This window comes from Trematomus bernacchii, unplaced genomic scaffold (assembly GCF_902827165.1).
Source record: "Trematomus bernacchii unplaced genomic scaffold, fTreBer1.1, whole genome shotgun sequence".
Taxonomy (NCBI): domain Eukaryota; kingdom Metazoa; phylum Chordata; class Actinopteri; order Perciformes; family Nototheniidae; genus Trematomus; species Trematomus bernacchii.
Window position 1 is genome coordinate 10,276,755 of NW_022987739.1, and position 17,558 is coordinate 10,294,312.

Below are 17,558 nucleotides of genomic sequence, written 5' to 3' on the forward strand. Positions count from 1 at the left end.
AAGATCCATAAACTCAAATCATTTATTGTCAGTTTATCACAATGTAAGCTGCTACTATGTGTAATCATTTTCTCAACCAGGCGTTTAACCGTCTAGGTCAGCGGTTCCCAACCTTTTTCAACTCGTGGCCCACTTAAAGGTAGGTAAGAATGGAGAAACCAGCTCGAGTGCGCTAGAATTTGAAAGTACACAACCGGAAAAAATCTGCCTCTTCCTTCAGACTTCCTTGCAGAGCCCCTCCTCCAACACACACGAACGTGCACATGACCAATGAGGGCACGAGATAAGTTTGTGCACAGATGGAAGGCTGACAGGCAGGTAGGCCATCCAGTTATTTTAGCCGGGCCGACTAAAATGATTGGTCGTACTTTTTACAGCGCTACGGCTTCCACAGATGACATTTGTTTATGTATTTATTGTCAAAGCATTTAATATATTCATTGCTATCGGGATGTTAAGAGCATTCCATGGAATATAACAAAAAGTGTTTCTGAAGTGAATTACCTACCCCACCTTTTAGAATCAAACATTTTTTCGCGGCCCACATAAAGTTCTGATTGGTCAATTCAGAACATGTGACACGTTGTAAATCCAGTAGAAAAGATTTTATTTTTGGAAAAAATGATTGCTACAAAAAATCAAAGGGTGGCTCACCACGCAATGAAATGGGAAATAATTAGCTCTATCGAAGAGTGGGATTAAAGGAACAATAAATATGCTTGCCATGTTGTTTTTGGTGGTATTTGGTTGTCAACCTATTTTTGTTTGTGAAATGTTGAAGTGATCCTACTGACTGTATCTTTATTTCTTCTGCTTTTGTTTTGTTTTTGTCTGAGATGGGAATGTCATCTTCTATATGTTATTGTTATGTCCATGTTTGTGTCTTTAGCCTGTACAAAAAAAAAGGTTAATCATACTGTATAGCTGCTCCTGCTCCAGATACATATAATAGTGATGAAGCTGACAATGATGAAGACGAGGTACAAGCCGAACAGCAGACGGTCGATGACTATCCCGATCATTTGCCATTCCTGAGAGGAGGTGCTCCCCTGGAAGTGTTTGTCCACCTGGAAGCGGATGGCCAAGAGATCTCTGCTCAGCTTCCTCAGTTCTTCCAGGGCCGGCTCCACAGGCTGTTTCTCTGGAGATGTTTCACCAGGGGCGCGCTGAAGATGAATCGCTGAGATGTTGTTGAAGCTGAAATCCTTTTCTTTTTCTGTCAAAAACAAAGAACAGTTTCTTTGAAATCTAAATTATGTGACATAGACAAACTTGTGCGGAAAATGTCTATTTCCCAGTCTAATAGATTATCCAATGGGTATGAAGAATAAGAATAGTTTCTTTATGGCAGGTGTACTATAAAATGATCATCAGGTGCACTTAAAACATTCAATTGTTATCCTACTGCTTGAAATCTCAGCAGCAATACTTTGAATACAATCCAACCAAAGGGTGCTTCTGGAGCGACATGCATACACCTGGAAAGATTGTAATTTTTGAGTAAAATATTAATATATCTGTATTTAATAAAATAATAATAAACCTTTAGCAGGAGAGAGGACGACAGTGACTCTGTTGCTCTTTTTCTTTGGAGGGAGACAGACAACGACAGCTAGATATCGCAGCACGATGACACTGAGCCAGTGAGGGACCGCACTGTACTGACTCGAGCTGAAATGCACATAAGTGATCAACACCGTCTCCAACAGGCTGGCCACCATCAGAGCGAGACTGAGGGAGAAGAAAACATCTGCAGTAAACAAAGAACAACAAAATCAGGGAGGATTTACCACATTTCTCATTAGGTACTCTATGAGATACATACGTAGCACTGCTGGACTCAAAACTCAAAACATGCAGCAGAAGTTCCCCTCTATGGTGCCCTTCCCGTGTATAAAATGTGATCCAGTTTAAAAAATATATTTTAACGTGCCCTATGGTGCTCCTTTCAAGTGAAGGAAATGCAAATGACCTCTAGGATTGCCTTAAAATTACCTTTTATTTTCGTCGCCCCTGTTCCTCAGACAGCCTGGGGCCACCACTGCATATTAGTAACCCTCTTAATCGCTTTAGTCATATCCTGGTTATAATCTCATGTGGGAAATACTGTTTACATTAAACTTGAATAACCTGTTAACTGCTTGTATATTTAATACTGGCGTGCCTACTGTAATAACCAAGTAAACCCACTAAACAAAGTCATTGAAGCGTTTTTATACAAGGAGGAACGGAGAAGGGAGAAACCCATTGGCAGGTTGAGGTTTTTGTCGAGCTGGATCCTTTGTTTCATTTTTATCATTTATGTGGGCCTGACTACCTATGTTTTCGACCAAGCAGTGGCGAGCCATCAGGGCACCTCATTGGTCCAAATGGACCAATCCGCGGAGCACCTCACACACCAGGATCCCTTGGCTAACTAACAGGGAGTCCCGCATAGAGTGGCGAAGTCCCTCCCCTTCCGGTGGACCTCCATGGGACCTTATTTCGAAAGAATTATGTATTGAAGTCAATGGAGAGAGAAAGATTATCTTTCGATCCCGTTTGAATTGTGCCACGAATTACACATATGATGTTTGTCAATTTAAAAGATAATTTTGCAAGTAAAAAAAAATGTGTCGTAAAACTGTGAAGTAACACATTTGTTTGTGTGAAACGCTCAATGAACTACATCTCTGGTCAACAACACACGTCACCAAGATGGCCGTCACTACTGTCTTGTCAACAAAACGATTGACTACCCTCACTATCACCACAATGAAACACGTCCTGAAGAAAGTCATGCAAAGCTGCCTGCCTGCCTTCCTTTGATTCTCTCTGAACTGCCTGGTCGTTTTAATGTATAATGTCAACCATTTGTGCAGATAGCATGAAGTAGAGAAGATCGCTAGCGTTAGCGTTAGCATTTCTCCCCCGGGCTTAAATGGTGTATTATAGAATGATCACACCGGTGACAGTACTCTTCAAAGGGTTCACGAAATATGACTACTATTCTTACTGTTTAACATTTTGGGTTACTTAATGTTACTTCATGTTAAGGCTAATAAAAATGACAAGGCTGTAATGCTAACTAACGTGCTAGCTACTAGCTAGCTTGATCCAGACACTCTGGTCCTTTCATCAGATGGGAAGCGAAAGAACGAGCAAGACCCATTGCTGGTATAATAACAACCTGGTACTAAGCACACAGGCATCTTGTTAAAGTTATCTTATCTTAGCCAGCGCCATATAGATAGATTATATCTATATGGCGCTGATCTTAGCTATCTCTTAGTGGAGGAAAACAATTGTGACATCACTTACGCGACTCTGGGATTTGTAGTCTTTCTAGTTACGTATTTTTCCTAGTCTTATATTTCAACAGTTTTACGACAAACTGTGACTTTTTTGACATGGAAATTATTTTTTAAGATTGACAAACATCATATGTGTAATTCATGGCACAATTCAAACGGGATCGAAAGATACGTTTTCTCTCTCCATTGACTTCAATACATTATTTTTCCGAAATAAGGTCCCATGGGGCGGAAGTAGATGGGCGTGACTTCGCCACTCTATAGAGCTCCCTGAACGCTGGTAATAGACGAGTTGGGATCGCGGAGAAATGCTCTCCGCAGACCCATTCTCACAGCGTTATAAACCTTTTTCTTACTCAATATCAGTGGCGTTTTCTCCCGGAGGCCAAGGGAAGCCAGGCTTCCCCTGTTTTTTCGGATTGTAGTTATAATTTAAATAAATAAATAAAAACACTTTGTTTTGTTTCGATAATTCTCCTTTGCTGTGTGTTGCTGCCGGCCCCGTCTCTCCCCAACTCTCATTGAGTATTTTACAAAGAGTGAAACAAACAGTGCCCCTCTAGATGTTATGGTGAAACAGTAGATTGCATTCACTGTTGCGAGAGGAGGCCAGCCGAATCGGGCTTCCCTTGGTGAAAAAAAATTGAGGGATTGACCAATCAGATGAGGCCCACGTGATGCCCCTGCCAACCTGTGATTGGTCAGGGCCATGCCAAGGGAAGCCAGCCGCCCCTGGCTTCCCTTCAGAGGCGGCTGGCGGCTGGCGATTTGATTGGACACTGCCATCCAATCAAATCACATCAACATCAGTTTTACTACGTACTGTAGTAGCCTACTGTAACTAAATTAATAAGAAAATGCTTAAATTAATAAGAAGAGAGAGTTTCGGCTGGAGAGTGCGTGCGGACCTGTCGGTTAGATAACAGGCAAGTGCAAGTGTGCAAGTCCTGCATCTGTGTGATACAAATGTGTGTAAAATGATACCGGGCGCTGTAATCACTCATCTGGTTACGTTATTGACCACCCCCCCCCCCAACCCAAAAAAATGGGCTTCCCCTAAATTTTTCCCCACGCCACGCTACTGCTCAATATCAAGCCACACTTATTGTTTTTACTTCGGCTGTGAGTGTTTATGTGTGCTCAGGATGAGTTTTGCTGTGTCTCGCTGTATCGCCGACCCGGAAACCTGTCCGCTCCTCGCAACGTCCCGACCAATCAAAGCACACTGGGCTCACAGGGAGGGGGGGGGGGGCAGGAGCTCCAACAAGCCGTTTAGGACAGAGAGTGAATACCTGGTGAATACACATACTATACAGAGATGCTGTATGAGAAACCAATGTGATTTTGGAAAATTGCACAATTTAAATCTGTTCTAGTAGACCTCAACAATGGAAATATGATCAGTAGAAATGGCCATGACATGGGACCTTTAAGTCCTAAGAAAGTCAAATAAGACGGTGTGTAAAACTACACTGCCCAGCCAAAAAAAAGTAACCACTTTGATTTAACTAGGCCAGTAGGTAAGGGCTTTCCACTGGATAATAACTGCAGTGATGTATATGTTTTAGCTGAATACACGTTTTTTAACCCTAACTGATGCAGTTAGTCACTTCTTTAATGTTTGTTCTTTCTGATCTAAAGTCAAGGTTGTAACTGTTTGCAATAAAGTTGTGGGACGCTGAACTGTTCTTTTGATTCTTTTGAATTTTGATATATGATTGTAATTACTTGTCTTTCAATTTGAAACAGGGTGAGCAAGCATCTTGAGGAACATTCATTATTAACTCCTCCAAAAAATATAGTTTATTTAATAATAACACTGAATATGTGAATCATAACAGTGATTGACAGCTGATAGGAATGATATGATTGTTAATATTATCATATTAATTCAGACAAACATCGATTCGATGAGACAGTTAATTAATGTACTTATTGCAGCAGTCTGCATATATTTGGTACCCCTGCTGGTCTAAGAGGGAAACAAACTCATTCAGTTATTGTTCATTTAAAATTCATTAAATTATGTCTGCCACCTTATATATTTATATTTAAGGATTTACTGTTGTGCCACAATAATGTCACCTAATGTTATTTAGTTAAAATATCAATATTGTGGCTTTCCGAGTTAACATTAATTGATATGACTGCGATTAAATCAGCATATACTTCTGCCAGGGGATGCCACCCCTCAAAATCTCCTGCCACCCTCTTGCCACCCCATGAATATGCTGTGGGCTACAGCTTGAACCCTTTATTTATTTAGCATATATTGGTTTGTATGCCGAATTAGTTATTAATATGAATATTGATATAATTTTGCAATGCACCTATGGATATAGAAACAACTATCACTGCTTTATTTTGATACTGAAAAAAGCTTAAAAACAGCGATTCTTAGGCAAGTTCCACAATTATGAGGAGGGACTTTTTTCTACGATTTCTAAGCGGATGTTTAGACGTTTAATCGAGATGGACATCGGGGATAAAGATACACCGGGTAAGGGTAATGCACGATGAACCCAAGATAATACAAGTATCGTGTGTGTTCAGATTTGACTAAGCTAAGACTGGAGTAGCCTACCTACGAAATTCGACGCTAATTGTTCTATATCCAGAAATGTTATAATAAATCATTTGTATTGTATAGAGTTGTAAGTTGCCTTCTGCATATGGTGTGTGTGTGTGTGTGTGTGTGTGTGTGTGTGTGTGTGTGTGTGTGTGTGTGTGTGTGTGTGTGTGTGTGTGTGTGTGTGTCTTTTGGTATTTTTTTGAAGATATGGTTAATAAATTATTCAAATATATTTTTATGTTGTCACCAAGTGCTAGCTTGATTATCATCAAACAAGTAGCAGTAGCCAAGTTTTGCAGAAAATGTCCTCCCTGTCACTATATTTCAAAGAAACAGTAATTATTTGACCAGAATGTCATGAGCTGGACCAAAATATGCATCTAATACTTTAACAAGCATTAAGATTAAATAAAAAAATCCTGACTTTTTTTTAAATATACTAACCTGGCTGAGATGACACCCAATGCTAGGAATGACTCACTTAAAAACACATACTGTACAGCTTTGAATTGTTGATATTCCTTCAAACTTCTTTGGAATAAAATGAGTAAACATTTCACAGCAGGTGTGACTCACTGATGAGAGGTGTAATCTCCCCAGTGGTTGGCAGCAGGTCATTCATGATGAGCAGGAAGACGGTGTATCCCAGGATGAGGGTCATCTTGAAGGAGGATCTGTCCACACTGTGGGGGGGCAGCATGAAGCTGAAGAGGTCCACTGTGATGAGGAAGCAGCTGGGGATCAGCAGGTTCACCACATAGAGGGTTGGCCGACGTCTCAAAATGATCTTGGGAACGGACACAGGTACAACACCTCAACATTTTTGCTAGTCTTTTGTGATTGATATTACGTTTTTGCTGAGCTCATCAATTCACTTTGGGTTTCTTTTCACATGGTGTCAATACAAAAAAATTCACAGTATACTATGACTTGTCTATAGTGTATCAAATAAGCATGTAGTATGGAATTGTGTGCAGCTATATCTAATCAAAAATGAGTGACCATGACAAATGTAAGTAGTTAAAAGTGCTTACATAGTATTTGATCTCTGAGTAGCTTCCCTCACTTAACACCAGTTGGGCGTCAGGATTTACATGGACCCCTATGAGCGCCCACTCCCCGTTGGTCTTCGAAACCTCTAGGGACTCCTTCAGGATCTCTTCAGATGAAGAGCCTTGAACCATCCTGATGTCTGTATCTTGAATAACATTAAAGGCAAAGTTTTAGTTTTTAGTAGTTTTTATCTCTCCACACACATTGAGATATTTGGACCCTTTAAAAGGACTTTACACAGTTTCAATTGTATCATTTTTGATTGTGTCAACAACAAATCTGATATTTTGTGTAACCTTGTGTCACACACATTTCTTTATCAAAACATTAAGGTAAAAATAAGTTAACCTACAGTAAACAACCGCAGTGACTGCTTATACATTTTGTATGTTATGCTTTAGCGATGTTTGAAAAAAGTAATGCAGTTTTAAAAAAAATTGTTTTGAACAACTGTGTTTAATGTTTAAGCAGGCTTACTAAAGTGTAGATAGGATCCAAAGGTCAGTGAGCAGTTTTGGATATCAAAGGGGAAACTGTAGATATTCAATATGCAGGAGCTGATCACTGCGATCGGTTTATCATCAAATACATGACCTGTGTTGTTAATGTAGACATAGGGAGTTTTGTGAGATTTGTCCTCAGTCATGCTGTAAAAGAATATAAAAAAACATTTTATATATTAGGAAATAAACTTAATACATTTTATGAGGAGAGAGGAATACAAGTAAAATAGGGTTAATATCCCTCTCCCACAGCCCACTCTTGTCATTGTTTATTTACATTTGTATTTAATGTTGTACTCTGAGAACTTTAAAAAATGTTTTTGTTGGAAAACTGTCTTCTTAGCTTACAACTCTGCAATGTGGATGTCTGGGATCCAAAGCTTCTCTCGTGGGACAGAGACTCTTGAGGTTCCACATTCCTTGTCATCCCAGCTCAGTCCCTCTATATTCCACTCCTGCATAAAACAGATCAACGTCCAATTGAGGTACAGCTTGAAAAATGACTTTGTTATATTTATATGTCACTACCTAAATTCACTACAACAACGTTCGATCCAAAAGACCATTATGTCATTATTTAAGTAAAATACAAATAAATCAAGACTTTTGACATATCAAGTCAACTTTAACTGAAGTTTATTCCAGTTATGTAATTTTAAACTATTAGGCATAAAGTGTATTACAGTTACATGATAAGCCATTCACATATTATTTTGAGTGTTTAGAGAAATCCAACACCAGACTTTTACCCCTCAGTGGTATTCAAAAAGATACACCTCCAAATGTGCGGTAATGCAATCATAATAATTAAAATAATTGCAACAATAGCATACAAAATCAATGTAGTGATTGAAATAGTCCAATACTTAGTCCAGTTCTCTAAGAACTTACCAGAACTTGCCATATGAGTGTTGTCAGTGATTGGGATTTTTCCTCCTGCAGGTGAGAAAAGGTTTTAAGTCAATTAGCCGTTGATGACTTATAAGAAAACGTTGAAAATTGAAAACGTTTTTCAGCAAAGGCATGAAAAGACTTACCACTCCTACTATTCCCACCACAGTGATACTAATGGTTATGTTAAGTGGACTTGAAAAACTATTAACAGGTCGCAGTAGTTTTTTAGGGAATAGATCCTTCTCAAGTTCACCAAACAAGGATTCAGGTGTAGGGCTGGTGCAGTTCAATGCTGCTGCAAAACCTGAGTTTAAACAGAAAGCACAATTTGTGATAAAGCTCAAATACAGGCACAGTCCCAGTTTTTTTGTAATGGTTTGGACATCATAGCATAGCAGATCTTTCTTTGTTTGCTGTATACGGTAAAGGTATACCAAGTGGATTGTGTTCAGGCTATTTTATTATTGGAAAAACAAAAGGGCTGTTTTTGCAATATTAATGTCCAAATCCCAAAGTGGGTGCACTGATGGGTGCTGCGTCCTGAAACAGGGCTTCAATATAAACGTCCTCACCCCTTCTTAAAATGGAGTATAACAAGATAATTAACATGTGACATGATTAATCTGATATTTATTTTGAAATTCACAACAACATTTATATTATTTAGAAGACAATACATTTATTGAATTTAACTTTAGTATCTAATTAAGTATTTACTGACAACAAACATAACAGTACATTTTTAAATGAATCCTTATCATGTTATGTATTTAAAAAAAGTTCCCAATGTACCATGGGGACCAGATGTAACTGAAGTGCACCTTTTAAATTGAACAGATTGTTTTCTTTGCCAATTTTGTTAGTCAATGTGTCTTACCGTGAAGCAGCATGAAACAGATAAAGATGAGCTCAGCAGAATTCACTTCTGTCATTTTCCGTCAAGGTTAAGCCGTTATCTTGACAAATGCCTCGTATTACAAAACAAAAGTCATCAGTGTGCTCCTTCAAATGAAGACTTTTTGGTGGATCAATATGATTTTAGGAGTAATTCCATTAAGTGTGTCTCCTCCTCCAGAGGCAAATATTGACTGTATACCTTCCGTATGCTAAGCCCTATAGTGTATTCCTAGTTGTTTCAGGGAGCCATTTGTCTGATGCTTTTGCATAATGAATGTTTGGATTGTACAACAGGTTTTTAAATCATCTTCTTGTGAACTTGAATTAGATGTCAATATGTTTTCCTTTCAACTGAAGCCAAGGCAAAAAAAACAGCACTGTATACACAACTATGCTTTTATTAGTTATTGAATGGTTTAGTATGTAACCATGGACATCATTTGCTCAAGACTCAGAGAAAGCTGAGGGTCATGGGAATGCAATTAGGCTTGCAGACTGACATTGCCATCTCCAGAGCCATGATGCTAGCAGGACTCAAAACACCCAAATTACATTGAATCCTCATTAATCAAATGGTGCTAAAGCATTTAGGAAATAACTTGTCTTAAAGTGCTATTATTTCCCCTGCTAACAAGTTTGGGTCCATACGTTTTAGAGGAAAGCCCTATGCTCAGACTGAATGACCAAATAATTACTACTCCATTTCATTTATTCCTGGTAGGTGTTTTCTGTGGTAGATTTGGTTAGTGACAACCAAATATAAGCAACTGAAGTCATTTTTAATAACAATAACGCGTTGTTAGGCAGTGTACAGTTACCATGGTTTAAACCCATACATTCACATAAAACTAGATAAAAAAATTGAGAGGACATTATGTTTAAGCATGTATTGTTGAAAATCATTTAGGTATTTAGAGAAAGATGTCTCCTGAAATAAGTAAATTAGTCATGATTCTATTTCTTCCACCAACTACATAGCTGTTCTGTGTAAAGATACAAAATAAGATTTATTGAGGACAACTTATCTTTATATGGAAACAAAAATCAAAAGTCAAAATGTCAACTCATTATAAGCAGTCTGTTTGATCCCATGAGATCATTGTTGCCTGTCAAAGATAAAAGGAAGAAAAGAGACTGGGGCTACTGATTTATTTGCAGCCTTTTATTGTTGTCATATTATCGTATATAACAAAAATGCACTCTTTCATAGTTTCGCTTAGCATAAAAGTTGAATATTAGAGGTCTGATAATTGTACCCTGTGGGACTCCGATTAGATTTATGAACAACTTATGTTCAAGATCAAAGTAGTTATTATTTAGTTTTTTCAAAATAACTTCAGGACACAAAGTGAAACACAAACATCACATATTAGCCACGTTCACACCGGAGTACTTTTCCCCGTACTTTTCGCGTTTAGTTCCGTTAGTACCCCTTATGTCGCGTTCACACCAAAAAGAGTACTGAGTGCCGGGAACTTTTACCCCCATTTTTAGTGCCTGCTGAGAGGTGGTACTTTCCTGGGGGAAAAAAGTGCCCCAGTTCTGATTGGCTGGGCGAATTGCAAACCACGCCCCGTAAAACTCTGAAATGTTTTGTAGAGCCGCCATTTTATTATCCTCGCATTAGCATTATTAGCATTAGCCCAGCGCACAAACGCAGAGAGACTAACTTATGGCAACACAAAATAAAACATGGGAGCGGTGGAGATGAGGAGGTGTCGGCGTTCTGGCGATTTACTCGGAAGGCTTCAGTAGAAGCTGCTGGGAGTCCCAGCAGCTTCTACTGAAGCCAGTCTCCAACTCCGGGGACTTCTGGCCGGGGACTTCGGGTGGCAGTATACACCATGAAGTGGTTTGCGGCCTGCCAGTAAATCCAAAGCAGAAGAAGACGAAGTGACGTCAGCGGCTCATTTGCGTAATCTTCCCTCAGGGAACTTATTCCGGTGTGAACGCGATCTGTACTAAGTGCCCTGGGGTAATAAGTGCCGGGGTAATAAGTGCCGGGGCACTAAGTACGGCAAAGTACTTGGTGTGAACGCGGCTAATGTTCTGAAATCTAGTTACACAGATTGCTTTTAAAATGATTACAGTACTTAGACATACTATGAACCGTCCCTGAATAGATCACTTAGGTCTGGCTGATCCAGACACACCACATGCAGATGATGACCATCGCATAACATGAAATGAGCAGCAGATAGACGCGGAAGAGCAAAAAGTCAAGGACGTATCCTACTTGGCACCACTGGTTCGTCAGCTCGTTCTCCTTCTGCAGCGAGATGAGATGGGCACGAAGGTCTCCCAGATATTGACAGATCTGTTTCAGTTCAGGCATAGAAGCAGCACCTGGCAGAAGAGCAGTGATAGGAGGAATCTGGGTCTACATCCAGTGAATGCCAGCGGTAACTGTTAAAACTGACAACTTTAGCATTACCTTGCACATGCATGACTAAATTAGAACAATAGGAAATATCAGCATATCTGACCTAATGGTGAATTAAAGGCTGCTTACCATATCAAACTTACAACTTAAAATACCCCCCAAAAGACAACTTATGTTGAGAATAAAATTACATTTGACTTGCTAACCAAATAACATAAAGCAAACAAAAATGCCATACATGTAAGAGACTAATTAAATCACAGAAGAAGCTAAATTGTGTAATTATATTTATATTTCGTTGCCTGACATAAATCGATTAATTGTTTTTCATAGATTACAGCTTGTATTTCTTATTGGTCAGGCCAGTTGGCAATAGTAACAGCGAAGTAGTATTTGTAATGGACAGAGTTTGATTACCTTCGTTGGTGTTTGGGTGCGTGGCAGGTGTCTGGATGGCTGGTTGGATGTTCCATGACTCCGAGTTGCTATTTGAACTTTGAGGTTTGTCTTCCTGTGGTTCAGAGGGTGGCTGGACGTCCTTTGGCCATTTGTAGCAGATGAGGTTGGCTATGTGTTTGAGGACAACCACTCTCACCCAGTTTGGGACTTCTTTAGATTTCATGGAGCTGTGGTGGAGGACATTGGTAATGATGACCGTCTCCAGTAGACTGATGACCATGAGGGCCAGACACACCGAGAAATAGATACCTAGATTAAAGGAGAGATTGAGAGATCAAAGGATGCATATTAAATATGTCACATATACGAAATGTATTTCCTCAGTAGCAGAAGGCAGCGAAAATATATCTGTCTATCAGTACAGTTACTTTGTACAGTGATTTATTTGAGATAGTATCCCTCTTATATTAGGCAAGGGACCCGTTGATGCTATCTTAATACAGCCATTGGCCACTGAAAAAGCTTCAATCAACCCCATTACACTGTATGCTTTTAACTCCCAACATCATCTCGAAAGCAGAATTTAAGAAATGTAAAAAATATACAATTATATTACATTTCATAAAATATGTAATGGCTGTTATGATAAAATATTAAAATATGTTAAAACTCAGAAACTCTGCTAGATCCAATACTTACATTTCAATTCCTTTCAGTTTATAGCTCTGTGTTGATTATCTGATAAACACTCAACAAGACAGCTGTGTAGTTTTGAAAAAAGCAAGGGGGGGAAACTCAAAACTGCATTGATTGACTTTTGCCACTTAGGGGCAAATTACATAAACTTATTGAAACCATTTAAGAAAATAGATAGGTTGTGGTTGGTTGGAATCAGCTACTTCATTAGTTGGTGATGGTAAACCTATAACCCAGGCTATGATAATGCTCAGGTTACGTCACGACCTCTGACCTATGATGGGCGTGCCGTTGGCTGTGCTGGGCAGCAGGTCGTTCATGATGAGCAGGAAGACGGTGTAGCCCAGGATGAGGGTCATCTTGAAGGAGGCGCGATCCACACTGTGCGGGGGCAGGTAGAAGGACATGATGTCGATGAGCATGAGGAAGGAGCTGGGGATCAGCAGGTTGACCACGTAGAGGACCGGCCGCCGCTTTATGACCACCTAGTAAACAAGGCGCAGTTTAAAGAATCACCTTTACATGTGTTGGACATCAACAACATTTTTTTCCAAAACATGGTACGTTATCTGTCATAACATATAATGAAACTGACTTATCTTAGGAAAATATGCATTCAGAAGGAACATGTTATAATGACAATATGTGTGCAAAAAGTCGTTATTCTTGAGTAACAGTTTTATTTTTGCTTTTTTAATTACATTAATTACAACCAGCAATAACGGATTTGGCCACTCAGGGGCAGCCCAATCAAGTTGTAAACACAGCATTGACTTATACGTATATATTCTCTCATTGTCCTTCTCTACTGACATTGAGCATGTGTAGTGTTTGTTGCTTGGTGTTTGGAGGTTTGGGGTTATTTTTTATCTACATATTTGTACCTCCTGATCGCCTCTTGTGCTGCTTTAATCCTGTACAACCTTACTATCATTGTGTTCCACTCTTTATGACTGCACTCACCCAGATGGTGATGATGTCCCACTGGTCGATCCCAAACTTGAGGATGGATGTCTCTCCCAGGATGTCTACTAGCTCCCACTCTCCGCTGGCTTCCAGGTAGCGCTTTGAATTTCCAGACATTTCCTCAAAGGTCAAAGCTGGAGCCAACCTCACATCCCTTACTGTGAAAGAAAGTAAACAATGAGAGAGGGAAAACTAGTCAAATATAGCACAATCCAAGTTAATCTATATAAATCATTTATAAGTTACTCTTGCAAACTACTTGACCTATGTGCCTAATATTGTATGTGCTCATTTAGGACTGTATGTTCAATGACGCCTCGTGGTTGCCGTGATTCACACTTTTTGGAAAAAATATATTAAATTAACAAAAAGACCAGATGAGTTTGTGATTGTGTACATTTTAGAACATTTTGTCTTACTAGTGTGCATGTAGGAGCCAAATGTAAATGAGCAATTCTGCACATCAAAAGGAAAACTGAAGATCTGCAGGTTGCAGGATGAGACGAGCCGAAGCATCCTGTCCCAGCGGATGTGACCGGTGTGGTTGACGTAGACGTAAGGACACGCTTGGGAAACATCGTCATCCACACTGGAAGGGATAAAAGACACAGGTTGAAGTAAAAGGACAAAGGTATAATTTCTTAAGGAAACAAAATCACAAACAAAACACTTTCACAGTTCATTCCACTTCTTTGCTCTGTCAGCTTTGCAAGCTGTCTTGTCAGATATGTTTTCAACAGATAAATAATCACACTAACAACAAAATGAGATGGCCATATCCCACACTTGCCTGAACAGGATCAACTAATGCACCTCCTTCCCCCTACTTTCTAGTTCTGAAAAAACTGTGAACAATATGGTCGGTCCTGCATATCTACAGTATACCCTGAACCGTCACAAGGTGGTATGTTTTTTCAACACAGAGGAGGACCCCAACCTGTGGCAAACTTTTGACCAATAGTAGACCTATTTGCATTTATGGAAAATGTCTCAGATAACTATGGTATCTTATTAAAGATGAGCAATACTTCCCCCCGTGGGCATTTTCCCACCCAGTGTAGCCTTTGGGATGAGCCTGATGTACGTGCTGCCACACAAGGGAGCAATGATGCAGTTGGTGCACAAGATCACGACAGAGCAGTTTTCATTTTAGTATCACCTGATTGTCAGTGAGCAGGCTTGTTTCTGGCCCTATTTCAGATGGGACCTGAAGGTCTTTGGCAGCTTCAAGATGTGCAAGAAACTCTGGTCCAGGCAGGAAGCGGGATATTTTCCCGTCAAGATCTGTCTCTTGGTTGCAGCTGAATAGTGGGCTATAATTACAATAATATTTACAGTTCTGACTTTTTCCATTGGAAACTGATCTCCAGTCTGTTCCAAGTGCACAACACAAAAAGCAAACACTATACATGCTAACTGTACAGACTGTGTCAAAATGACGTTTCCTTGGCCTTGTACCCACAACTATAAGCAGTATAACCTCCTAGTTTATTTCGGCTTTTTTAACACCGCCCTTAATAAAAAAATTGCAGATATTGTTTGCCGCAAAAAGCAACCTAATAATATTTTTATCATAATTTTTTCTTTGTAGTGCAACTTCATTATCGTATCCCAGGATGTAGTTCAGACATTTTGAAGTTCATTATGAGCCATACAGTTTGTGACAAAACCCTGAAGGAACCATACATAAAAAACTATGTACAGCTGGTTAACTTACAACTCATAAACGATGATGTCTGGAGACCAGAGCTGCGCTGCGGGGAGAGAAATCCTGGTGATGCCGTCACACTCATCAGGGTCCCAAACCAGAAACTCATGTCTCCAGTACTGCAGCGAAATAAAATGAATCAGAAAAGTTTTTTTTGCCTTGAAATGTCATAATGTCTGTATGTGATCCTTCTGTTGTTACAGGCACATGATACATCAGATTACATTTCATTTTTGACAGTGTATTATGTCTTTCCATGCTACATACCTGTCTCAGCCACAAGAAGGTAGTGAGTATTTGGGTTTTCTCATTCTGAAATGTATTAATCATTGGTTAATGTGAAGTCCTAATGCAATTATTTACAGCAATTCACATGATTTTGATATTATCAAAATGTATTATCAATTGCAGAGATAGATCTTTGCAAAAATATAGACAATATTATTACAGCAATCTTCTTAGATTAAGTTCCCTCTCTCTACAATAATGAAGAGCTTCTTTAATCTGGATTTAGATTGGATGGATGGATTTCTCTGATCCGCTCACTGACAAACTCACCACCCCCAGCACAGCATACAGGGTGAAGGAGATGTTACTTATGGTGGGGTTGCTGAGGTTCACTGCTGGCCTGAAGGACTTCAGGTCAAACACAGCCTGCATGGACTCATGGGTCGGACCGCTGTGTCCCTCTTTGCAGGTCAGTTTACCACAACATAGAGACACTAACCAGAGAGAGGCCGTTTATAAAAATAGTTTACTCAACATAATATTATTGCAAACATAAATAAGATAAGATGAAAATAACATTTTAGACTTGAAAAAAATAGCTTTGTTTGAATATAATTGTATATTCGTATCAATATTATAATATTACTTTGAGTAAAACTATAGGACAAAATACATCACAATGACATTCTTATATTAAAATGTGTATAATATAGCTTAATGACTCAAAACAATTTTTTGTAATGAATATATTACTGATGATTACAAATGGTAAATAAAGTGGATAGATGAATGATAGATACGTGTTTTTCTCCATTTGTACATTCTCATATCCAAGCAATTATAATTTACTTGGGCAAAACATAAAAGATGACATCTATATCATTGCATTGCAGGATCATTTAGACTTGAAACATGCAGGATGAACTAGAAAGAATGTTTTCTGTTGCAGAGCTAAACATGCGTCACTCTGAAAAAACGTAATATGTAATCATGAACAATAAAGTAGTAAATAGAAATAGGTCATCATTACCTGCAATTAAGAGTAAAGCTGAGATGATGCTGATTCTCTTCAGAGATGGATTCATGCTCAACGTTTTTGATGAACTAAATATCCTCCACAACCAACAATCTGACCAGGAGTAAGCTAAGAGCTCCTATAGGCTGTTCAAATGCACACACACTTGTTTTTTGGCACCTAACAAGACATTGAAATGACTAACAATAATTCCCTTGAGACTAACCCTAATGTTAACGACACCCACTACATGCCTTACTAAGTTAGGCCCTTAACTTTTGGACAACCCTTTTGTACCCAAATGCTTACTGAGTTCTCGTAATGTCATCAGTTTTGTCCCCATAACATGAGTAATACAAACAGAAGTACAATATCAAATATATACCAAACAAAATATAACTTTTGTGTTGTGGAGATTGTGGACATATTTTCTTTTACTAACTTATTAGAAGTATATCATATATTGCAGACTCAAGCACATACTGATTTCGCTATCCTTCTGAGGACAGTCAGTCTTAATGGACCAACCTTATTAGAAAATAACATTGAGTTACAGTATGTGCAGATGGATCATAAACACTCTGAATAACATAAGACTTGTTGTTCCACACCTCCAGTGAGCATTGAACCATTTTATTTTTCAACACCTCCACCTATGGGAGTTGAAATCTGTTCCAGTCTCAAGTCGTAGGCTACCAGGTGCTTAATTAAGGTTTTATACTTTTCTAGAAAGTTGAGTGGAGGAACACATTTATTTTCAGGGACTACGGAGATACCTAGAGGACCGCCCTAGAACATACAGCTGAGTTGTTTGTACTTCATTCGACGTGATTTTGAAGGGTATGGAAATTGACGAAACCAAACCATGATGCGAGTAGCCACTCTACCGACGTGGACGTGTTATCATTCTTCGGCTCTTTAACCAAACCTGAGTTCAAAAAGAGAAAGAAG

The 17,558-nt window shown here is 39.0% G+C and overlaps 2 protein-coding genes across 3 annotated transcripts; both read right to left on the minus strand.

The window, feature by feature from the left end:
* Positions 1–447: 447 nt before the first annotated feature.
* LOC117495903 (5-hydroxytryptamine receptor 3A-like) lies at positions 448–9,333 on the minus strand. Of its 2 annotated transcripts, none has more exons than XM_034147496.1 (9): positions 9,193–9,333; positions 8,459–8,619; positions 8,313–8,357; positions 7,770–7,876; positions 7,396–7,565; positions 6,900–7,057; positions 6,442–6,652; positions 1,544–1,750; positions 448–1,216 (listed from the first exon to the last, which is right to left on the minus strand). In XM_034147496.1, the coding sequence occupies exons 1-9, from the start codon at positions 9,245–9,247 to the stop codon at positions 912–914; spliced, it is 1,419 nt and encodes a 472-aa protein (XP_034003387.1). In that variant the 5' UTR covers positions 9,248–9,333; the 3' UTR covers positions 448–911. The 2 variants fall into 2 exon arrangements, with proteins under 2 accessions (XP_034003387.1, XP_034003385.1); XM_034147494.1 differs by having other exon boundaries at positions 6,900–7,063.
* Positions 9,334–11,340: 2,007 nt separating this feature from the next.
* LOC117496220 (5-hydroxytryptamine receptor 3A) lies at positions 11,341–16,677 on the minus strand. Its single transcript, XM_034147966.1, has 9 exons — positions 16,623–16,677; positions 15,923–16,086; positions 15,632–15,676; positions 15,374–15,483; positions 14,076–14,245; positions 13,654–13,814; positions 12,965–13,175; positions 11,993–12,303; positions 11,341–11,544 (listed from the first exon to the last, which is right to left on the minus strand). Exons 1-9 carry the CDS (start codon positions 16,675–16,677, stop codon positions 11,341–11,343), a joined length of 1,431 nt encoding a protein of 476 aa, XP_034003857.1.
* Between the last annotated feature and the right edge of the window lie 881 nt (positions 16,678–17,558).